Source organism: Sphaerodactylus townsendi, linkage group LG02, assembly GCF_021028975.2.
Source record: "Sphaerodactylus townsendi isolate TG3544 linkage group LG02, MPM_Stown_v2.3, whole genome shotgun sequence".
Classification (NCBI taxonomy): domain Eukaryota; kingdom Metazoa; phylum Chordata; class Lepidosauria; order Squamata; family Sphaerodactylidae; genus Sphaerodactylus; species Sphaerodactylus townsendi.
The window spans coordinates 62,494,817-62,519,964 of NC_059426.1; the positions used below are offsets into that span (position 1 = coordinate 62,494,817).

The 25,148-nt window shown below is 40.2% G+C and overlaps 1 protein-coding gene across 1 annotated transcript in view; it reads left to right on the forward strand.

Moving 5' to 3' along the window:
* Positions 1–25,148, forward strand: part of CNTNAP5 (contactin associated protein family member 5) — a 512,649-nt gene that overhangs the window by 460,771 nt on the left and 26,730 nt on the right. The window contains exons 20-21 of the mRNA XM_048484843.1: positions 11,479–11,609; positions 14,712–14,799. Of these exons, the coding sequence (XP_048340800.1) occupies positions 11,479–11,609; positions 14,712–14,799 (219 nt within the window). The remainder of the gene's footprint in view (positions 1–11,478; positions 11,610–14,711; positions 14,800–25,148) is intronic.

The window sequence follows — 25,148 nt, forward strand, 5'->3', positions numbered from 1 at the left end:
TGCCTGAAGCTAATGTTATTTATTAATAGATTTTATAATGGATTTTAATTTATATTATATTTTTGTATAAGTGGAGTGCTATGTATTCACATGTACTCTGATTTTAAACTATTGGCTGGCCAAAAGGCCGTAATAATAAATATCTATCTATCTAGATTAATGTTTCTGTGCTTTTTTGATTGCAAAGACTGAGAGGCTTGTCCCTGAAGGTTAGCCATAGCTGCAGAAATGGAAACTTTGAGCTCCTTCTGCATTTCACCCTTAATTACAAATAAAAGGTTAGAATGTGCATCTGTGCCCAAGAGATCAGGCACCAGAGAATCCTTCCATGTCTGAGGGCTAGATGAAAAAAAGTCTGGCTTTCTAGCTGGAGAAGAGGAAGAATGCAACATCAGAGAGCTGGCTAATCCTATGGTTACTATTTTCACGCCTAAATCAGATAAACCTGGGTGTGAGGGGGACCATGTCATGGCCTTTGGTGACTCGTGTCAAATTGAAGTTAGGCATCAGGAGGTTTGACTCAAGTGGAAAGGAGAAGGGTATATAGCCCCATTCCAAGCTCCCAAAATGAGCGAGTAGGAAGCTAATGAGTTCTCACCAACATTCCTATCGTGTCTGTTGGGACTAAGAGCAATGAGGAGCTCCTAGCCTCCAGAAGCAAAACTTGAAGGGAAGAGTTGATTTCATCAGAAGCAAACACACCACAACCTCAGGCTAAACACTGAAGCTTTCCCTGTCAGAAACAGAAAAAAAGAATAAGAAATGCTATGGAAAAAGAAGTCATTCTCTGGCCGTTTCCCCACTTTGGTTGTTTCCCCTTTGCTGCACGCTACTCTCAGCGCGCATCATTTCTGGCACGTGCCTGGGCTTCACCACGACCCTGCACTCTGCGTGTGGTCATCAAAAGGCGCCGTTTTGAAGAGCGCCAGGAATGACACATGTGGAGGGGGCGCAAGAGCGGCAGCTTCGAGGCGGCTGCGTTGTCGCCACCCCTGTAGTGGGGAGTGCCACAGGACCCCGCGCTATTTGGGGAGAGTAGTGCGCAGCAGAAGGTAAGTGGGAAAAGGCCCTCTAACAAAGATGGCTAGCACCTTTCTGTCTATCAAAGGAGAAGACCCTCCCATCTGGAGTCACCAAAAATGTTGGTGCCTTCAGGGAGGAACAACTTCCCACTGGTAAAGACTGCCCTTCACTTGGAACACCAATAAGGGAAATTCACATATGAAAAACTGTCCATTGTTCAACGTATTGTCGAAGGCTTTCATGGCTGGATTCAACTGGTTCTGGTGGGTTTTCCGGGCTGTGTGGCCGTGGTCTGGTGGATTTTGTTCCTAACATTTCGCCTGCAAATGTGGCTTTCATCTTCAGAGGTGTATCGCAGAGAAAAGTCTGTTTCACACTGTGTCTAAGTGAGAAGGGAAAATTTAGTGTGGTATATTGTCCTTGTCCAAGGGTGGGGAACCAGTCATTAAGTGTTTGGGTGAAACTTGCTATGCAAATGTGTGATTGAGTGCATTGTATTGTTGGTGGGGTTATCAGTCCATTTTTTAAGTACTGGGAGCCAGGCTTTGCTAATTTTTAACATCTCTTCTTTCTTATTGAAGTTGTCCTGGTATTTGTGAATTTCAATGGCCTCCCTGTGCAGTATGACATAGTAAGCTTCTGAATTGTCCAGAATTTCAGTGTTATCAAATAAAATATTATGTCCCATTTTGTTTAACGCATGTTCCGCAACTGCAGATTTTTCAGGATGGTTAAGCCGACAGTGTCTTTCGTGTTCCTTAATGTGGATCTGAATGCTGTGTTTTGTGGTTCCTATGTAGACCTTTCCACAGCTACAGGGTATGCGATATACTCCGGCAGAAGTGAGGGGGTCTTTCTTGTCCTTTGCTAAGCATAGCATTTGCTGGAAAATACAGGAAAATACAGCAAATGCTATGCCAGACTGGCCCCCAGTATTTAAAAAATGGACTGATAACCCCACCCGCAATTTAATGCACTCAACCACACCTTTGCATAGCAAGTTCCATGGGACATGGACAATATACCACACTAAACTTTCCCTTCTCACTTAGACACAATGTGAAACAGACTTTTCTCTGTGATACACCTCTGAAGATGCCCGCCACAGATGCAGGTGAAACATTAGGAACACAATCCACCAGACCACAGCCACACAGCCCAGAAAACCCACCAGAACCACCTGTCCATTGTTCATTGGTGTCTTCCTCTGCAATGAACTAAACAAATCAGACCATTTTTTTAAAAAAAATATCCTATCACTTGCAGTTGCCATTTCTAAGTAAATCCCAACATCCCCAGAAGATAGTCCTAATTATTCCATATTGGCATCAGAAGTCACAAGGGAAAGGACAGCTAATTAAAGAGTATGTTTCCCAGCCAGCTGTTCCCAGACTGTAAAGGAGATCTGTTGCCACAACAAGGCTCAGAGATTTGCTGGTAGCATAGTTCATGCTGAATGGCACTGATAACAACCAGCCATACCTAGCATGATCAAGAATGAACACAACCACAATCTCTGCATCCTTCTATTTCCAGCAAATCATAGAAAAATCTCTCTGTTCAGTTTTTAATAGTACATAAGGAGTACACAGCTTTATTAATTACCTCACTGCTTTCTTTCCTTTCTCAATCAACTCCTGAAATTATATTTTTCTCCTTCATAAGACTTGCTTACTCTTATGTGGTGATGTGATGAGAGAGTGTGTTTGGTTTTTAATGATGTAGCAAAAGACATATCATGTATTGATATGCACAGATGGTCTGTCAGCTATTTTTACCTACTTTTTCGGCTTTTTAGTGAGAGTGGGTGGACTCTTATCTGGTGAACTGGATTTGTTTCCCTGATCCTAATGCATTAAGCCTGCTGAATGACCTTGAGCTTGTCAAGTTCCTTCAGAACTTTCTCAGCCCCACCTACCTCACAGGGTGTCTATTGTGGGGAAAGGAAGGGAAGGAGTTTTAAGCCACTTTGAGACTCTTTATAGGAGATAAAGTTGGAGTATAAATCCAAATTATAATTCTTCTTGAGAGGCATATGCATAACATTTGTTTTGGTATTGGTTAAGGGGTCCCTCGTAGCCAAAAATGGAAAACAAAATATCCCTGAACATGCTATTCAAATTCAGTTGAGATACTGGAGCGGCACAGATGCCTCTGTGTATGTATAGATCTAATATTCATACAAACTTCTGTGCCCTTCAGCAATCACTTGGTCAGAATATGGGTTTATACTTTAACCTTGGACTCCCAGTATTACTGTTGGATATTGTAGCTTGATTCTGCAGCTATTCTTCAGCCATCCTGCTGGCTATTTTGTATAGTAAGAAAACAGAAAGAGTCGTGCCTCTCCTTCCTCTGAAAATTTAGGAAAATGCTCATGGTATGGATAGTGGATGTGAAACTCTTCCTTAGCTGTCTAGGACAGCTATCCTATCCTAGAAGAACCATAATGCCATACTTCCCCCCCCCCCCCCCATAATGCCATACATAGTTCAGTACTTTCCATTTGATACTCCAAACAGTCATTGTATTTCCAAACTTCAGGTATGAATGAGAATGAACTCTAGGTGTACAATGAAAGTATGTTTGCCACTGTAGTGGTAGTCAGAAGTCTGGTTGTATTTAGAAAAACCAATGCAATTCTGGGACGCATCAATAGGAGTATAGTGTCTAGATCACGGAACATAATGGTACCTCTCTATTCTGCATTGGTCAGAACTCACCTGGAATACTGTGTTCAGTTCTGGGCACCGCAATGCAAGAAGGATATTGACAAGCCGGAACAGGTCCAGAGGAGGGCAACCAAAATGGTAAAAGGTCTGGAATCCATGCCGTGTGAAAAGAGACTTAAGGAGCTGGGTATGTTTAGTTTGGCAAAAAGGTTAAGGAGTGACATGATAGCCATGTTTAAATATTTGAAGGGGTGTCATGTTGAAGAGAGAGCAAGCTTCTTTTCTTCTGCTCCAGAGACTAGGACAAGGAGTAATGCAAGATGCAGGAAGAGAGATTCCATTTAAACATTAGGAGGAACTTTCTAACAATTAGGGCTGTTCGACAGTTGAATACAGTTCCAAAGTCTCCTTCTTTGGGTTTTTTAAAGAGAGGCTGGATGAATATGTCACCAGTGCTTTTATTGTCTGTTCCTACATGGCAGGGGGTTGAACTTGATGACCCTTGTGGTTTCTTCCAACTCTATGACTCTATGATTCTATCTGATATGATGGGCGATTCCTGAGAAAGCCCCAGTGGCTGTTTTCTTTAAAATGGAAACAGCCTACTCGCCAGCTTTCCAAATGAAACAGGTCTGCATGAACCTGGACTTGTTTTGCCACCTACTGAACATGGGAGTCCCAAGCTCAGAAAATACTCCCACTCCTTCTTCTCACTAATGTATATAACAGAACCGTATGTGGGGATGTGTGGTGCAGCCACTAGATGGTAATCTCCCTATTTCACTGTGGTGGTCTCTCTGGTGTGGCCTCTGCCCCTCAGCTATACTCTTGGTTTTGGGTTGGGGTCTGGTTGCCTTCGTATGGTATCTAATTTCTCTCCCTCCCCACAACTTTCCTCTGGCCTTCTCATCACCCCTTGGCCTTTTCATCACCCCTTCAGAGGGCAGGAGTTGGGTGGTGTCTGGGAACACATCTGCCTACTCCTTCCCCTCCCTACCCCTGTGCTTGCTTTGCCAGCTCTCTTCTCCCCTGTTCCTCCATCCCTTCAGCTGCCTATTCCATCAGAGGCCCTGCTCCACCATTTTTACAGTGGACTGGCTTTTTGCTGTGCCCTCCTAAAGCTTCCTGTGGAGCTGCAAGCTGCACAGGAGACATCTCAGCTGCACCATTGCTATGTCATGACTGGCCATGGCACAGCTATTCCCCTCCCCAGTAATATTGGCCAGTTTCACCAAACAGTTTAAGAGCCATATCAGAAATTTTAGATTTGTATGGATATTTGCCCTGACATGGGTGGGTCCAGGCTACTCTGATCTTATCAGATCTCAGAAGCTAAGCAAGATTGGCCTTGGCTAGTACTTAGATGCAAGACCAACAGAAAAGTCCAGGATCATTATGTAGGCAATGGCATACCATTTCTAAGAGAGAGAGAGAAATTACAGTATAGTCAGTTCTTATAACATTGCTAAACTCCCCCACCCCCACTCCCTAGCACATACTTACTAATGCTTATGACATCCTCACAGATTCAGGTTTGGCACATCAGCTCCCATCCTAATTCATATGACTAGGTTACGAGAACTGAGCTTCATTTCAATTCTCATGTGTGCATTAACCTTTCCCTTTGTGCCAGCCAATCATTATTGCAAAGGAAAGTTGTAAGGCATATTTTTCCCCTCACTCCTGTGAGTGACTGGAGGTAATCTTTCAGCTGCATAATCACAACAGTAACCTTTTGCTATAGCACTAGAGAACTAAAATATGTGTGCAGATGCCCTAAATGACTAAAATTAACATAAACATCATATTTTCCTTGAATAAATTGCCTTTTAAATAAGTATATTGGACTAACTGTGAGTTACTTTGTGGAGAATTAGAATATAAATGGTTGATTTGCTTTTTTTGAACATGTGAGAAAGCAATACGATGAAATATAATGGCCATTTCTGCACAAGTCACTGAAAACATTTGCAAAATGTTTTCAATCCTCCCCATTTGTTTGCACTCACCCCCTCAAAAAGGCTTCCTGGCCGCTATTTTGTGATTCTCCTGTTTTATTTTAATGTCTCCATGGATTCTTAACTTTGATGCTTCAAAACCTCATACTGCGATTCTTCGAGGGTTGTGTCTTTGTAGCTGTGTGTATATATACACACATATACATACACATACACACGTACGTACGTATGTACGTACGTACGTACGTACGTATGTATGTATGTATGCATGTATGTGTGTGTGTGTGTGTGTATACATATACACACACACACATATATATATACATACATACATACATACATACATACATACATACATACATACATATACACACACACACACACACACACATATATATATATCAGAAAACTTCAGGTGATATAAAACTTCAGGTGTTCCTTTCAGGCAATGGAAGGCATAGACTCCTTAGCTCTGTCAACTGAAACCTGACCTGCTTCTTTAAAAGAGGACACTTTAAATAGGTTGAGGCAGTTCAAGCAGGAAAGGAGAGAGGCAGGACTCCAGATATATGGATCCCAGGTTGTGAAAAGGTAGAAACAAACAGGAAGCCAAGAGAGCTTTTGTGAAACCAGATTTATATAGGCCTAACATTGCACTGCTGTGAAAAGGTGGGTTGCATCCAAACCAAATGAAATTTTAAAGTTATATCTGAGAGCAGCCCCCCCCCCCCTAATTTATTAATATCTTACATTAACCTTGGGACATATTACACTGTGGGATAATTTGACTTTTCACACCTTTTGAAAATATTTTGTATTCCATCATGAAACTGTGGTTTTTCACCTTGCTATTATTACAGTTATGTAGGATATACCAAATAAAATAGTATCAGAGGCCACAAACATATAATAAGATGTTAGTTACTCAAGCTTGGTTTGAAGATCTTGCAGTGTGCTTCCTGATTCTATGTGTAATAAGAACATCTGCAAAATAAGTTGGTGGTACATCTCTGAAATTTGCTGGCTAAGAACTTGGCAGTGAGACTTAGCTTAAGCTTCATTTCGTGTCTTGCATGCATGCTAAGATACACAAAGACACAGACAAGATGACAAAGCAACCCTTGGCTGTAATAAAGCTCCCACAACCATAATTTGGTGATTGCCTTAATTACAATTATGAGACAGAAATGATACAGAAATTAACATAAAATAGATTGTACCCATACTCTTATTGGAGGCATAATGTGGCATAGAACTCTAATCAACCAGAAAATCTAAATTCAAGGATCCACAAAAGAGTTTTGTTTTATGCATTTCTCTTTCTGTCACATATTTAAATGAAACAATTAGAATCTGCATGTTTGTGGACAGAAACTAGGTTGTTCTAGGGTGTTGTATAAGTTAATGAACCTATCCCAATTTTTAAACATGTTCATGACGTCTGAGGCAAGCGAACTGACAGTGCATGCCTATTTAGAGTTACTCCTATGTATGCCCAATGAAGGATAGAACTGTTTGTTTATTGCAGAAACATCTAAGGTCCTGAACTGAATTCAGGGACTTCACAATTTATTGAGTTACATGGATAGATTAATTGACAAAGCCTTGGTGAATTGACAGTGCCATCATAAGCAGAGTTCCACCTACCTCAAGCCCATTGACTTTTTAGGAAACTAACTCGGCTTAAGAGAGCACCATCAGAGTTTGTGTGGGGGAATTTAGTCGATGGGTCTTCAAGTTAAAATTACACTTTTATTTGTTTATTTACTTATTTATTTTGGTCACTGTTCAATTACAGTTTGCTAGTACATTATAGAAGGACCGCAGATCAATAGAGTCAAACGGTCTCAGGTTCAGTTTTTGGCATCTTCAATTAAGGAGCTCAGTTACCAAGTGTTAAGTAAAACCTTGCACTGCCTTTGGGATGCTGGCCTCCAGGTGGAGCCTGGGGATCACCCTGAATTACAGCTCATCTCTAGACTACAGAGATCAGTTTCCCTGGAGAAAATGTATACTTTGGAAGGTGGTCTCTATGGCATTGTACCCCAGACTCTATCCCCAAGTCTCCAGGGGTTTCCCAACCTCAATCTGGCAATATTACCTTCTTCCCCCACCCCACTCCACCTCAGCACCTTCCACATTCCCCGCTGAGGCCAGGAGGACCTGGCAACTCTATGACTGCCTTAAGAACTAGAACATCATGGTAGACAATATTGAATATCAGTGGTATTCACTTCAAACTGTGCCTGGTAGTTTTGGTTGACTGTAAATCGTAAGACATATTTATCTCCATAAAAGAATATTTGCTAGTGGTGCAGAAATTTATTGAAATTAATTCAAATGATTAACAACTGTAGCTACTTAATCATCTGCCTTAGGTTGATTAATTCATTGAAAACCAGATAATTAATCAACTTAAAAGTATTTAATCAGTTGATAACCCTACATTTAATTAACATATCAATCCACACAAGTTGCTTATTTCCTTTTCTGCCACTTTTGCATTAGCTAGAACTAGTTCTCATGGCTATATTGCATGTTTGTGAGTTAAGTATGGCTGGTGAGAACTATATTTAGAGTAGTAGTCGTGTGGTGACTTTACTGCAAGCCAAATTAATAAATCAAGGAATATTTATCCTATCACTCTTCCATTTTCAGTAGCTTTGCTATAATCCCTTTCCTCAGAAGGCTAGCCTACCCCCCCTCCAAAAAAGCTCTAGACATATATCACAAGATTGAAGATTCCCCCTTCTTTAAAAAAAAACCTTTGTGCATATAAATGTCAACCTTTCAGAGTCTTTTGAGACTTATTTTATAATATTACAAGACTTATAGGGTTCTTTGAAGAAAAAAAGGAATTACCTCAGAGTTTACAGGCAGCTAATAACATCAGTGTAATATTCAAAGACATTTTTCTTTCATTCAGTCCAACCAAATAATGACTAATTTGTCAAGATGTTTATACCAAATTAATAATATGTTTAAAGCAAGCCATAGATTGAGACAGTGGCCCTTTCCACAGAAATCCCCTAAAACATTTCTAAAATGTTTTCAGTTCCCCCACTACAATGAAGTATTTCAGCACTCACTCCCTGAAAATGATTCCTGATTGCCATTACGTCATTTTTCCTCTTTTTTGAACTCTGTGTTGAATTGACGCTTCAGTTCTTCACTGCCTCATGCTGCAGTCTGTACTCATATAAATGCTTTGAAGATTGCCCCCCCAGTAAAAAAGACAGAGAAATGCTGCAAATAAACAAGTGAGGAGAAACTGTGTGAGCTCAGAAAATTGCACTGAGAAGGAAGCTCAGGGAACCAGAGAAGCATGGGAAACAGTCAGTATATTGTGCAGCCACTGAAGAGATTTTCAAAACATTTCAGCCAGAGAATCATTTTAAAAGTGATTCATTTAAAATATTTTGAGGTAGGAAATTGGGGGTAAAAACAATGCAGAACTCCATGAAGGAAACATTTTATTTCCTGCCTCAAAACGTTTCAAAATGTTTATGTGGAAAGGGCCACTTATGGCCAGAGAATAAAGACATATTTTCATTCAAACAATATCAAAAATATTGTCTTCATCCTTCTCTAATTCATTTGACTAAACTGGAAAGTAAAAATAAGCAAACCCAGCTGTTTCAAAATTACGCTAGACCTGCATGCCCTCTGGTGGAAATGATTGTTCTACAACGAAGCTTAAATATTTTGACCCTGTGTAAATGCTTGACCTGCTTAATGAAGGAATCAAATATCATCAGATCAGTGATTTCTTCCATTCTATGCAGTCTTGTTTGGCTCCAGTGTAAGGATGATTCTCACATTAAGCTCCCACATGACAGGCTGCATCACATGTTTTTATGTAGCTGTGGCTCTGTGTGGGGGTTATAACAGTTGAAAATACTGTGACATTTGAAAGCAGAGAGTGAAGTATTTCCAAGCTAGCATTGATTCATTCTAAACGATTCACATAATGAGTTGTGTCTGAATGGATCCAGTACTGCATAGAAGCCTTTCAGTCGGCCTTTCATAAGTAGAATCCCTGTTTTACAGCACAAGTATTAAAATACAAAAGATTCCATTTCCTAGTAATTGATTAGTTAATCTTATTATCACAGCATGGGTCCCCAAAACTATTTCCCTCCTTATTAAACAGACCAGTGTTACTGGAGGGTCTTAGTCATCATCTGTGGCATAACTTGCTTTCGTGAATTGTCTAACTTGGTTTTATTTGACTGTATATCTCTTGTCCTTCAGTCTGTTTTCACATGATCTTTTTTTGTGTGTGTTTAGGTGGCACAACATTGCATTGTAAAATTTGAAAAGTAGGGCCTGATAACCAAGTAGTCAGGGACAGTTTTTGCGCAGTGACGGATGAACCCAAAGCATGGGTTCTGCTACCTAAACCCAAGTGTGGCTCTACTACCATAGCAACTGTATGGAGGGGTAAAGTAACTTGTGTGCATGCAAGAGGAATTGCCCACTTGCACCCCCCTCCAACCTGCTATGCAGGGTAATCCACCACCCAAGCCCTGACTTGTTTGCCTATCTACCTGTGATTTGGTGCACAGGAGGTGCTCTGTGCATGTATGTGGTATGTGTGCATTTCTAGGTCCCACTGCATTTTCTGTTGTTCATTAACTGTCCTAACCTAGTCAGGAGGTTCTACCCTATTCGTGAAAAATGTGGCCTATCCTGAAGTTGAGATTCTTAAAGGAGCTCATAAAGGAGAAAGATTTTTATTTACTATACTTTAGATCAAAAGTACATAGAAAAGGCTACTACAGAACAAAATGAATTATAGGAGAATAAAGGAAGTAAAACTTAAGTCAAAACTATGGATGACAATAATAGACTGTTAATGTGTACTTTATGTTTTACTTATACTATGAAACTAATAAAAATACTTAAAAACAAAAAAACCTAAGCTTTAGAGATACTTCTTGAGATAGACACAAACCTGCTGGAATATCAAAAATAGAGGCTGGTCAAGGCAGACACCACTCTATTCTCTATCTTGTCCCTGATTCTGGCTTGAGAATTTGTGACAGGTTGTCAGCCTTTTAACTTTTCCTTCCCCAGCTGGGTGTGTTTCCCTTCATTCTATCGCAAGACTGGGAGTCCAATCCCAGGTGGGTCACTCTGCCCCCTATGCTCCAGTCAACATAAAGTGCATGACTCAGAACTTTATAACCCAACCAATGTCATCCAAATAGCCATCCATCTTTTCCCTTCCTGGCAATTGGCTAGATCGGTATCTTCATGCAGGAAATTAATCTCATCTGAATTAAGCTGGCAGCTTGAGCAGTTTATAGCCACTTTACCACAGAGAAATAATGTTTTGTTCTCTGAATTTGGAGAATCCTTGGTGTAATACAGGAGATTTTGCACTTTCCTGTCGTAACAGCAGCTATGCAAATGAGTGGGTGTGCAGAAGTGAAAAAGAGGAGTTATTTGCTGTTTCAGATTAAAGCTAAGCTGGATGGGAAGTCACAGGGCTGTAATGTTCTTCTTGTATCAAAGGTACTTATCCAAGGAATTATAATGTCACTACTGTATTATTCTGTTGTATTAGAATACTGGGTAAATCACAGCAGGGCCAAAGGGCTACAGATTCATGATTCAGGTGATAATGGAATCTATTAGTGAGGAAGATATCTTCCAATGAAGAGACTATTTTTCCTCTATGAGGAGTTCTTAATCATCACTGTATTTCAAATGATTTGTTGAGTGTTGTATGTATACTGTGCAATATTGTTGTACATATGCCATCTGGTAATTAGTATTGCCTTTAAAGATGGAAATGTGTTTTTTCTTTATTTTTAAAGGAAGCCTACAAGTTCGATACAGGCTGATTAAGGACAGACCTCTTATTTTCACAATTGATTCTGGAAACTTTGCTAACCAAGAGCTTCACCATGTGAAGATTAATAGAGACGGAAGAGAGCTAACCATTCAGGTATTTAATATGCCCATTAGTTTTGGCTTTCTCACCTACCTGGAATTTCATTGCCTTCAGCAGGCAAAAGAGAAGAAAACTTTCACTATCAACAGCTCATGCTGAAATAAATGTTTCTAGAGTTGTGCCATTTTATCAATCAGTATACAGTCAATGCCTGATCACAGCCAACATGAATCTCATGGAAATACTGCCATTCCTGACACTCTAGAGCTATAGGGTTACATGACGTGACTTATGACACATGTAGTTTCCAAATTCCAGGTGATGGCTGAAGATCCCCCAGAATAGAAATGATCTCCAGGTAACAGAGATCTGTTCTCCTGGGGAAAATGGTGACTTTGGATCATATGGAATCATATGAAATCATGTCCTCACCCTATCCCCTCCCCAAATGCCTCCTACTCCAGACTCCACTCCCACATCTCCAGGAATTTCCCAAGCTAGAGATGGCAACCCTGGGCACATGCGCACAACTTGCGACCCCCAAAGTCAGCTGTGGCCCACCCACCCAAATATATGGCCAAGCAGCACCACAGACACAATAAACTTTCTGTTTTTCCTTCCTCTCAGGGACTACTAGGACAAAGGTTTGTTTAAGCAGCCAATCAGCCACAATGCATGGCTAGTTGGATGCATTTGGCTCAAAGGTCTCATTTAAGACAAAGGAGGATTATTGCTTTGTATCATAAGTTTCCCAATGTTTTTGAATGGTACTGATCTTTCCATAATTACACAAGTAGACGGGAGTGGGAGAAAGGTAGGCTTTGCTTCAGATTTGCTTACGGCACACACAAGACATGAGTTATGAAGGTACCATTAGAAAGAAATTGCACTGATTCTCTGCCACTAGTAACTAATTATAAGAGGTCTCACCTGACTTTTGGAGAATGCCAGCACTAGAAAATAAAACCCAAAATCTCAAAGGATGTGAATTCTATCCATGATTGTACTGTTAACATTCGGCCAATTGCCCTAATAGTTGTGCCTTGGTTTCCCTAATTGCTATTTAGGGAATTTGTAATTAAAGAAACTAATTGAGGTTGCTGAAGTGAGTCCTTGTTTTGATATAACTAAAGATTTTGAAATTCATTAGTGAACATTAAAGATTTATGGACTATAATGAATATCTCAATTCTGAAAATTGAATTCTAAAAACACATTTATTATTTATCATTTATTTGTCTCTCGTTTTTATAGAGTTCTTTTCTGCAGAGCATCCAGTGTGGCATACAACACACACTATTATAACATACCCAAATAAAAAAAAACACTAAACTTCAATAGGCATCAGAGAAATACAGACTAAAGTGAATGTTAAGACAGCAAATCAGCAGTTCCCACAAGTTTGGCATAGGCAATGAATTTTATATATATATAAAAAAGACAGCTGCCAATTTGGGAAGAAGTACTATATATCACTGACCTAACTCTTCGATCCTCTTTGTTGGCAAAGACTGAGAATGTTTGATTCAGAACAGCCTTTTGTTAGACAAAATCCCTTTCTTCACAGCAAATGTATAGCGGGTTGTAGTCGGGATAAAGTAACACAAATTCCTGTTTTTGTGTTCGCATGCATCCGTGCAGGCAGCAATTGGAGCCCACGGAAACAACGTCGGTTGTTCTCATGCCTTCACACTGAGGCGTGTCTAGTTTTTTAAACATTTACCTCCCACTGATGTGTAACTATGCATGCATGCACAAATGAACCCCCCCAGCCATGCTGACACCTCCTGCTACTGCAATACGACCATCTGTACCTGCATGACTATGGATGTAAACTGCGAAATTTTAAAAAAGGAAAGCACAGCTGAATAAAGCACCTCCTGCCCACCTACTGTTCAATCCAGGAGTTTTCAGCTGCAATCCAGGAGTTTTCAAAAGACTCGTGAATAGCTCAATCCTCAAAAAACCCAGTTTGGGGAAAATAACACGGGGCAGACTCGCTGTAGGGGCCGGATCTATGTGAAGTGCCTCCCAAAAATGGATTTTTTCCCCATTCTAAACCTGTGTTTACTGGCCCTTGCGTAGTGGGCCTGAGATTATAATTAGCTGCTTGTAACTGAGGAGCTCAACACCTAAAGCAAGGGAGCCAAAGTACTTTAATGAAAAATCTGACATTTTAGAATCAGAGCATTAATCAGCTTCTAAATGTCTGTGACAAATTAGGCCTAATTTTCCAATATGTATTTATTTTATTTAGTATTTATACTGCTCCTCCCCTTTCAGGCTCCCCTTTCAAGGAACATTGATACCTCTAAGCAATCACAGTTTGTGTGTTAAATTCACAACCCGTAGCATTAATTAGTTAAATCCATCCTTTTCACAAATGGAGCTACTTTGTGGAAGGAGTTTTTGCTACCTCCTTGTTCCCAGTACAGTGCCTTTTGCCCCTGAAAAGCCACATTCAAGGATCAGGGAATAGCATGGAGTGTGGTGTAAGGCCTCTAGCAAGAAGTAGAAATCATCAGTTCTGCATGAAAATCTCACACAAAATGACTGCCATTTCTGCTGGTTCTCCACGTCTTGCTGCACTTTCAGTCACTATATTCACATTGTTCCGGGGGGGGGGGTGTCTTTCCACCCTCAAGTGGATATTTGGGAGGAAGGTACACATAGAAAGCAACTCTATTCAGGAGAAAATGGTTTCACCATTTCTTTCGTCTTCACTTTTGGATAAAATGTACTTTATGCTATCACATTGTGTCACACGCCAATCTTATGTCATTCCATTTATCTTTCCCAAAGTAAGACTAAGCCAGAATGAGAAACAGTCAGCCACAGTTCACTTTTCCTGCTTGTTTGTTGCAATCAAAGATAAGTTGCTGTGAGTTCTTGGTGGGGGGGGCCAAAGCACTTGTCGGATATTATAGAAAGGTTCCTGTGGGGAAGGTTTCTTGAAAGCTTTGCTGTAAAGACACGGTGCCATACCTTTTAGCCTCTTCTGTAGAATTAAGGCACATTTATTTTGCTTTCTGTGACAACTGGCTCCCAGCAGGGGCAGGTATTACTTCTTTTCCGTTGAGAAGGCATGTGTTATACATTCGTCAGGGGTCTCTGCATGCTGTAATAATAGAATCACTTTTATTGACCCCCTTCCAGATTGACCAGGTTCTCAAAGTCAAACACAACTTCTCTTTAGAGACTGACTTCAGAGCCGTCAAATCTTTGACCTTGGGAAAAGTCACAGGTAGGCTCTGCTAATGACTTTCTGATTTGAAGTGGATCTCTGTACAGTATATTGTTTGGGTATATGTGTGTGTGTGTGCAGTTTGTGGTTGCATAGCATCAAATTTATCTAACAGCAAAATCTAAATATGAATCACCTTGCTGGATAACACAGTTTGTCTGTGTCAAATATTACAGCCCACAGCAATGTAAGAAAGGAATAATGCAATATAACAAAGCTCACAACGGCTGAGAATGCATGGTGCGGTTCCCAAGACTTCAAAGAGAACTGACGTCTTTGTTTCAGGGCATGTTCAGCATTATTACCCATGTTTGAAGCACGGCAGGCATTACCCATCAACTGACTTTTTGCATGTGTCTGGGAAGTGGGTGATGTTTCATGGATTCTCTATCACGCATGAAATATAATATTCATTGTTTATCTTTAATCTTATCAATGGATCGATAGAATCAACCAATCTCTTGATATATCTATAAATCTATTGAAAGATCTATGGAGTAAAAAGGGTGAACAGAGGAAGTGGGAGTAGGTGGTCTGGCTGAGGACAGAGAGAAGAGGTCCAGGGCAAAGTTGTGCCCTCTGGCAAATCTGACCTGCTCTGGCAATGATGCAAAATTGTGCTGCAAGTGGACTTGCTTGCCAGAGAGAGAGTGAAAAGTGAAAGCAGGGCTAGAGAAAATGTGTCCGTACAAAAAATCTTACCGAGGCAGACATTCACTTTCACCATGCAGCAACACCTTGTGCATAATCAGCCAATGACTGTGTTGTACTATGAAAGCATGGAATAGAATAGATTTTTGAAGAATTGTGAATTGTGGCTATGGAGAAAACATACAACCACTGTAATTGACTTCCAGTGGTTCCAACCTGGGACTAACTACAAGGCAGAGCAAAGGTATTTATTTAAGTCTCTCCTTATATCTAAAGAACAAATATAAAGATTGTAGCAGAAACAATGTGTCAGCAATCAAGGACCTGCTGGCATAGTAAAGACAGATTTTTTGGCATGAGTTTTTGTAGACTGCATTATTTTTTGTCAAATGAAGGTCAAAACCATGCACTCCAAGTGCCTCTCAAGCTGCTTTCTCCTGCTCGAGAATCCCGATATGGGAAGCAGAATGCGGAAAGGGTTCAAAACTAAAACAGCCGGGGGGGGGGGGGGAAGCACTCTTTTTCTCTCCTTCCATTCCTCTGCTCAAAATCTCAAACTCTTGAGCTAGGGTTCCCAGCCTCCAGATGAGGCCTGCAGTTCTTCGGGAATTATGACTTATCTCCAGGCCACAGAGGTTAATTCCCCTGGATCAAATGACAGCTTTGGAGAGTGGACTTTATGACTCTCCTGCAGATTTCCATCCCCAGTCTCTGCCCTCCCCAGACTCTGACCCCAGATTTCTATGTTTGGAGTTGGCAACCACATCTACAGTTGTTTTAGGTTTATTTCTTTTTTAAAGTCTAGAGAGTGTTGCCTGTGTTACATTACATGTGATGCCTAGTTACCCTCCCCTCCCCTCCCCCCAACCCCCCCCCCCACAGGATTTGGCTTGCAGATAATCAGTAAATCTTGGCTTGACTCAGCAAATGTTAGCTGTTTCTCCTAATACAGGCTGTGAAAGCTGAAAGTTAGAAAAATGCCTACTCTGGATATGAGTTGCCATTGCCAAGCTTACATTTCTCAACTTTATATTGTCACTCTTCGAAGGGATGATGTTTTTCTTTTGAACAGGCACCATGGAAGGGGGCGTGGTTGCTCCAACTAATGTCACCATCAGTGGTAGCTGGAAGCTGGGGGAAGGGTGTAGTCAGCTGGGCCCAAGCATAAGGAGATGGCTTTCTGCCTTTTTTCCTCATGCTGATGGCCTTAACAATGCACATAAGTATCCATGGAGTTTAAGAAGGACTACAGTTATTGATTTTGTTGATCTCTTTCTTTTTGTCAGTCAGCAGAGAAAAGTTTTGTGAGAATAACCAATTTGCATTGATATGTTTACATTAAAAAGGTATGTGACATTCCCTACACATTTTACTGGTTTTCTTCATATGATTTGCATTAGGAGTGCCAGATTTCCCAGGAGCCTCCTAGCAATCCCTATTTTTGCCTGCCAGCTTCTTAAAAGCTGGTGTCAGGAGGTGAGGGAATTGGAGGAAAATAGAATGGACATGTGGGTGTTATACCATTGTCATGACTTCAGGAGTTTTGTATATAGCTGAAGATGCTTCCTTAATATCCTATAGTAGCTGGTAGTGACATGAAACCATCAGAATTTCTATCATATTGGGGTTGAACAAAAATATTTTTGATATTTTGTATTTGGCAGAGATGAAGGAAGAGATGGGAAATGTGGAGATGGTGATGGGGAGAAAAAGGTTTTCCTGATGCTGGGGATTGAGATTACTTTTCTGGCATTAACCATAGAACTGCTGCATTCAAGTGTAGTATACAGTATCATTTGCTTGGTTGCAACAGCAGGAAGAAGTTATGGTCTTATTGCTTGACATGTGGTGTACCTGGTTGATTACTGTGAAAAACAGAATGCTAGACTAGATAGTTTGTTTCAGAAGTGCGCTCCTTATGTTTGTCAGATTGTTATTCTGAAGACTGCTACTGTCTGGTCTGGAGGTTCCCCCATTCAACATGCATGTTAGTAGGTAAACAGATATTACAAATTGTACCTAAAGTCTCCAATGTTCCACCCTTATCAGAAATGCAACCATGTAGCAGCTGCCTAAGTAGCTTCAGGGAAGTGCAAAAACAGTACATTAAAACCCAATACATTTATCTAACTAGGGAAGGAATCCTTAGTAATATTTTCCCTGCTTTTGTCCCCTGCCCTTCTTTCTTCATACATTAATGATACATTACATTATCCTCACATCTTCCCCACATGTTCCATGGGAATAGTTGATCAGACATGGTTTCTGAGTTTCTTGCTGGTAACTCAATTGCCAGATCGGCTCGTATATATTCGGGATTTGGTGGCGGCACACGGATTTAAAGAAAAAACAAAACAGAGAATCCACTCCCACCCATGGGATTCGGCACCATTCGGGTGATTACTAGGTTGAGAAAATTCTTTAGCCGATCTGGCAATTGAGTTACCAGCAAGAAACTCAGAAACCATGTCTGATCAACTATTCCCATGGAACATGTGGGGAAGATGTGAGGATAATGTAATGTATCATTAATGTATGAAGAAAGAAGGGCAGGGGACAAAAGCAGGGAAAATATTACTAAGGATTCCTTCCCTAGTTAGATAAATGTATTGGCTTTTAATGTACTGTTTTTGCACTTCCCTGAAGCTACTTAGGCAGCTGCTACATGGTTGCATTTCTGATAAGGGTGGAACATTGGAGACTTTAGGTACAATTTGTAATATCTGTTTACCTACTAACATGCATGTTGAATGGGGGAACCTCCAGACCAGACAGTAGCGATCCCCAAGAATAACAATCCCGACAAACATAAGGAGCGCACTTCTGAAACAAACTATCTAGTCTAGCATTCTGTTTTTCACAGTAATCAACCAGGTACACCACATGTCAAGCAATAAGACCATAACTTCTTCCTGCTGTTGCAACCAAGCAAATGATACTGTATACTACACTTGAATGCAGCAGTTCTATGGTTAATGCCAGAAAAGTAATCTCAATCCCCAGCATCAGGAAAACCTTTTCTCACAATGCTGTCTCCCACATCTCCACATTTCCTGCTTCCTTCATTCTCTGCACCAAATACAAAATATGTCAAAATATATTTTATTCAACCCCAATATGATAGATTCTGGAAATGGTTTCATGCCAACTACCAGCTACTATAGATATATCACCAGCTACTCAGGATATTAAAGGAAGCCATCTTCAGCTATATACAAACTCCTGAAGTCGAAACAATGGTATAACAACTTTACATGTCCATTCCTATTTTCCTCCAATTCCCCTCCACCCTCCTGACATAGCTTTTTCTAAGAAGCTGGCAGGCAAAAATGGCAGGCAAAATAGCTGGGAGGCTCATAGGAATCTGGCTGGCACTCCTAATGCAAATCATATGAAGAAAACCAGTAAAATGTGTAGGGAATGTCACATACCTTTTTAATGTAAACATATCAATGCAAATTGGTTCTGAGTTTCTTGCTGGTAACTCAATTGCCAGATCGCTTCAAAGATATATTCGAGGTTTGGTGAAGCGACACGGTTTAAAGAAAAAAACAAAACAGAGATCCACTTCCCACCCATAGGATTGACTTGTTGAGATTTAGAGATTACAGGGTTGAGAAAATTCTTTGGTTTTAAAACTAAAGAATTTTCTCAACCAAGTAATCACCGAGATAATGCTAAGGAATCCCCAATGGGTGAAGGTAGTCTCTGTTTTGTTTTGTTTTTTCTTTAAATATGTGTGCCACTGCCAAATCCCATGGGAGGGAATTCTCTGAGGGGCTGTCTTGTTCTTTAAAGCCATGTGCAGCCAAATCTCAAATATATACAAGCCAATCTGAATACTTTGCATCCAGATCGGCTTGTATTCTGCGTCAATTTGCTTTAAATGCCTGGAAGTGGAAATGCAATTCAGCCATTGTAGATGACTTGGGATACCCCAAAATTACGTAAGCCTAATTCCGAAGTACAAATGAGAGTGCTGCTAGCAGCATGGCTGGAGAACTGAGGTAAAATCAAAGCTCTGTCTGAACCCAAAAAGGTAATATGCTGAGGCAAATTGAGGAGGACATAAGGATAATGTAATGAGTAGTTGGGACATATAGTGAACATTTGTTTCAATTCTTTGTATCTCCTGAAACCCTCTTTGCTCATATTTCCTTGCCTTTCTAGCACTAAGGAATGACTTCAAAATCCTCTTCCTTGAATTTTCTATCACAGAGGCTTCAATTATGTTCTGGTGACTCAGCAACACTGTCAACTTAGTTTTTCTTTCTTAACATTTCTTCAGTTTCAATTGTCATTCTTTCTAAATTTTGCTGTACATTCATGTTATGCTCGTAGTGCAGCTTTATGTGCCTCCCATACATCTGTCTGATTTTTCCCCTTGGAGATAAACCATGCACCTCAGCAACTGTGCACATTAAAGCACTACTTTTTTTAGTGCAACTGTTTAAAATTGTGCTCCTTTACTGAGTTTAAAAATTCTTTGGTAAGAAATTATTTTGGGGGAAATAGGTCACTTCGAGGGTGACTAATGCTAGAAAAGGTCAGTCCATTCATAATTTTATTCAGTCAAAGAAGAAACTTTGCATGGTGTCTATATCAAAGAACTGTGAGACAGTTGTCTTCTTTGCCCTGGAGGAGCACCTATGATACAATTTTCATATCTGACAATTATTTGGCCTGGATCCTATGAATGAGAGTTGCATGCCTGCTGAAGAGCATGATTTCTCATCTTTTAACATTTATGTTTGCACAAAGACATTTGTGTTCAAAGCACATGTTTCAGAGGAAGAAATATTCTTCAGCAGATATTCTCTATTGAGCATGGAACTCATTCATAGGATCCAAGCCATAAAAAGGAACATCCTTAAGGCACCTTGGACAAAAGATACCACATGTTCAGTTCAGTTCAGTTCAGTTTTATTACGGCCATTAGGCCAGCAAAAAAGAGCAGAGAAGAACAAGAAAAAGGAGGAACAACAAACAAAAGAACAATCGAATTTGCATGAAATCCCGCAGAAACAGAAATCCACACACAAAATATCATCAGCTGTGTAGCATTCTTACGAGTCACCCCTCATGTGGTCTGGCTCTTGGTCCCAACATGGTTCTTCTCTTACTATATGCCAGCATACAAAATTTAGCTACCTGGGTTGAGATATAAGAGAAACTTCGGTCTTCCAGCAAAATTCTCACAAGAACTGAGTCGGAATTAACTCCTAGTTAAATTTCTGTCCTGGATAAACAATGGATGAATTAGCTTCCCTTTCCTTTATAGGAGTTCACAATGCAATAAAATATGTAATACAGAGTCCACTTCTGAGTTACAAACACATAGTCTCCTGTGTCGTTGGGATTTTTTTGAAATCTGCCCATTAGATTGGCTGATGGAAAAGCTGTCCAAAAGCGGCTCCTTGAAAAGGCCCAGCTTGGCATTTAAGTCAGATGTTATATTTATGGACAGGTAAGGGGCAGCCGAGATACCTGTCCAAGATTTTCAATGGTTTATATAGCGGTAACAAGGAGAAATCTGTTTGCATTTCAATATCATTGGTACGTTGATAGACCAAAGCGCTATTTGCTCTGCAATGATCCAGTTCCAATAATTGTACAGGATCCAAACCACACTGTGTAAGTTTAAGTGTTATTTTTTTTTCTAGCCAGCTTGGATATGGTGTTGCTGGCAGAGGCAAAGGCAATGAACCGATGGGATGGGAGGGGACTTTAAGCCAGTATTTGATAGTAAGCCTCCAAAAGGTTGTCTCCAACTTTAACCGCAACCCTGCTTCTTGTCACCCAAAACTACATTAGCTGTACATTTAGGGAGTGTTAAAAGAGCTCTGAGGAATATGGATAGGACTCTCTTAATGAGGAGGAATCAGAAATTATTGCCAATGGGGCTCCATAGGTATGGTAGAGTTGTTGCCAGGATTTAGCTTCAAATAATCTAATTGCAGCTGGAATAAATCCACCCCCTTGTGATCGAAAAATATCTTAGGATTGCCTGGCAAGGCTCCTTTGTGCTGTGTGTATGGCTGTTTGTATATGGGCTGAAGGGGTTTTCCGTTGTACTGGAAAACCACACCTAGGTATTTGAAACACTTTATTTGTTCAATCTGATGACCTAACAACTGCCATTTCAGTTTCTTAAATTTGGCATTAAAATGCACTATCTTGAGTCTTGTGTAGTTGATACTTAGCTGTTCCTCTGTGCATATCTGAGCAAATATCTCGCTTCCACGTAGCTCTTTTTAGCCCCACTCTTGTCAATGATAATACAACAGCATCATCGGGCATACATGGTGGAATGGGCTATGCACTTAATCAGCGGTAAGTGATATAGGTGCATGCCAAGGTATCTTTCTTATGAAACCCTTGTTATTAATGTGTTAACATAAAAAAAGTTAAACAAATGGGGTGCTAGAAGGGCACCCTTGCCTTACCTTTCTGGAGTAGAGATACGCCAAGTTAGGATGACCTTTGTGTGAGAACCTTACCTGTATGTATATCGCATTCTCGCGTAACCCATTCTGACAATTAAGTGGAGAAAGTGATCTATCGATATTAGTTTCTGCTAACTTTGGACCAAAGCCGACTCGAAGTTACATTGTCAAATGCAGCTTTAAGATCAGCCTAAAGCTCGCGATATAGTGATCGCCTTTTGACAAGCACATATTTCTGCTCACCACCAGGTAGTTTTAGTATCAGGCAGTGATCCATAGTTGAGCGGCCTTCACGAGAAAGCCAGCCTGTTCATCCTCCAATAGTTTTTTCTCTATTCAGCCATTCAAGTAGTTTATACACAGATATTTTAGTATATAGTTTGCTTGCAACACTAAGTAAGCTAATTGGTCTGTAATGAGCTGGATTTGAGGATAAACGCTTTAAAAAATAGGGACTATAATTACAGCACTCCAATCAGATGGAATACAGAAGTGCTATTGATGATATGGTAAAAGCTCAGGCCAAAACTGGGGCCCACCATTCTACATTAGTTTTCAGTAATTCTACCGGTGGTATAAAAGTGGTTTCGGGGTCTTGCCATCTTGCAATTCTGCAAGATCATGATTTTAATTTCATCCAATTGGTCACTGGAGGCCATAGTGGGATATCAGACAAGACAGAGTGATGCCAATGCGTTAGGAGCCTGCTGATCTTTACTATAGAGGTCAGAGAAATAACTCTCCCAGACTTCTGCTGGATTGTGTGTTTCACCATGGTAAAGTTGTAAAAAATTGTTATTCTGTGCCATTATTAGTCTCCAAAAAGTTCTGGAATCATTGGTTTTGCAGCCCTAATTAAGGCTTGCCATTTGGCATGACTGTCCAACTTTTTCTTATGTTTTATTAGGGATTTGTATGATCTTTTCCCTTCAAGTACTTGAGATTGTGGGATCACACCAGCTTGAAAGCTGTGGAATAATTTTATAAGATTTTCCTTAGCTAATACACAATCATGGTCAAACCACTGTTTATGGAATGTTCCTGAATGAGAGATACCTCTGTTGTTCTTTGAAAGGAGGGGTTTGAGGGTTTGTACAAGTTCCTCGTACCCCATGTGAAAAACATCAGAGTGCTGAGTAATAGTTGTTCCTTTTACGTTATCATGTGATTATGCACACAATTGCATCAGTCTTTCTTTAAATTAAGTTCTTGATGTGTTAGCTGGAGGCTCAATTTAATTGCAGTTAACTGGCAGGCTTTATTCAGCACTTGTAATATCTTTTGCCACCACTGGGCATTCGATCAGGTGGTACTCCTCTCGGTTGAGGTGAAACTGGGCAACTGATTGGGCTTTTTCTGGCATTAATTATTCTGCTGCTTTCATTTAAATTAATTTCTCAGCTGGGAATTTTTAAGGACAGTGAAAGATCCTAACTTTAACTGCTGTGCTTTCTATTTATTAAAAATAAGAAGCAATGATTTAATGAGCACGATCACTCATGCACTGGACTCCCTGCAAGGAAAACAATAATTGAGCAAACGGACAGAAACTGTGCACATGCCCATTCTAAGATTAATCATAGAAATTCTCAAAGGAAATCAGAATACAAAGTGGAACAAAGACCCAATGACAGAGAAAACAGAACAAGTAAATTCATCTAATCCCTAGGTAGAATAAAGTACTGAAACAACCCCCTTGTCAGGTTTTTTGTTATAGCTGTTTAAACATGACCTGAGCACTCCAAAATAACAGTTTTGATGAAATAACAGATCTTAAAATTACAGAGCAGCTTCTGAAGAAGCATTTTCCTTATTCAAAAAAAAACCATTTATTGATTTCTGAATCACTGTCTTCACAATTTGATGACTGGCCTTGATTTTGATCTCTCTTCCCTAACTTCTTGAGTGAAGTATTTGAAGAGCACATATGAGCCAAAGTAGGACATAATATTTCATTATTCTATAGAATATTCCTTATTAATATTTTTATTATATTTGTAACTTTATCTCAGTGGCATAGATAAAGGCTTTTTGTAACTCTATCTCAGTGGCATAGATAAAGATACATAGGCAGTCTATAGGAGTTGTGAACTTCGTCTCAATCCCAGTATTCCACATTTAATTGGGTGCTTTGCATTTTGCAACCCTTCCATAGCCCCTGCTTTAAAACACATAATCAGCAGCCTCTCATGATGTATCTGGAATTGGTGTGTACCACTTCAGATGGCACATATTTGAATGTTTTCTCACACCACACCTAACTGAAACATTTTCCCTGGTAAGATAGTAATGTATTGAAAGGAAGCATTCAAACAGAGACATTCCAATTGTTCATTTCCCAGTATCTACTCCTGATAACACACTGTCAGTGTTATATTCATATTTTGCATTTTTAAAATAAATTGTATTACTGATACCTTTGTTCGCTTGAGTTCTTTCAGTTTCAGTATCTCCTGGATATTGAGTTACTCTAGGGCAGGGGTAGGGAACCTGCGGCTCTCCAGATGTTCAGGAACTACAATTCCCATCAGCCTCTGTCAGCATGGCCAATTGGCCATGCTGGTAGGGGCTGATGGGAATTGTAGTTCCTGAACATCTGGAGAGCCGCAGGTTCCCTACCCCTGCTCTAGGGTATGTCTATTGAGATGAGTGAACATCCTTCTAACCCTGTTGTAATTCTGCCTGGAATAGAAGACTGGACTGCATGGGCTTGCACAGTAAATATTAAATCTTTGAATGAGCCATATGTGTGGATCTTTCTTGACTCCAATGCCAATGGACAGACTTTTCTAGACAGTACTCCACTTATTCAGATAATAAATGTCACTTAGTGCTGTATAGTTACATCTCTTTTAAAACCAGGAACAGATACAACATTCCATTAAGCCTTCTTGTTTTAAAAAAAGAGCAAAGCAAGTAAATGCCAAATCCAATGGAGCAGAAACTTCTGGAACATGTGCAGGAGAAAAGGTGTGTAGCCAATGGTCCTTAGAGTCAGAATTGCTAATGTAACCTCAGCTTGTAGGTTCTGTGGGGCAGTACTTGGAAGGAGTTGCAAAGAACCAAATTTAAACAAAACAGTTTACTTCTCTTTACAAATAACATTAAACATCAACATTTAATGTATTGTCGAAGGCTTTCACGGCCGGAATCACTTGGGTGCTGTGTGGTTTCCGGGCTGTATGGCCGTGTTCTAGCAGCATTCTCTCCTGACGTTTCGCCTGCATCTGTGGCTGGCATCTTCAGAGGATC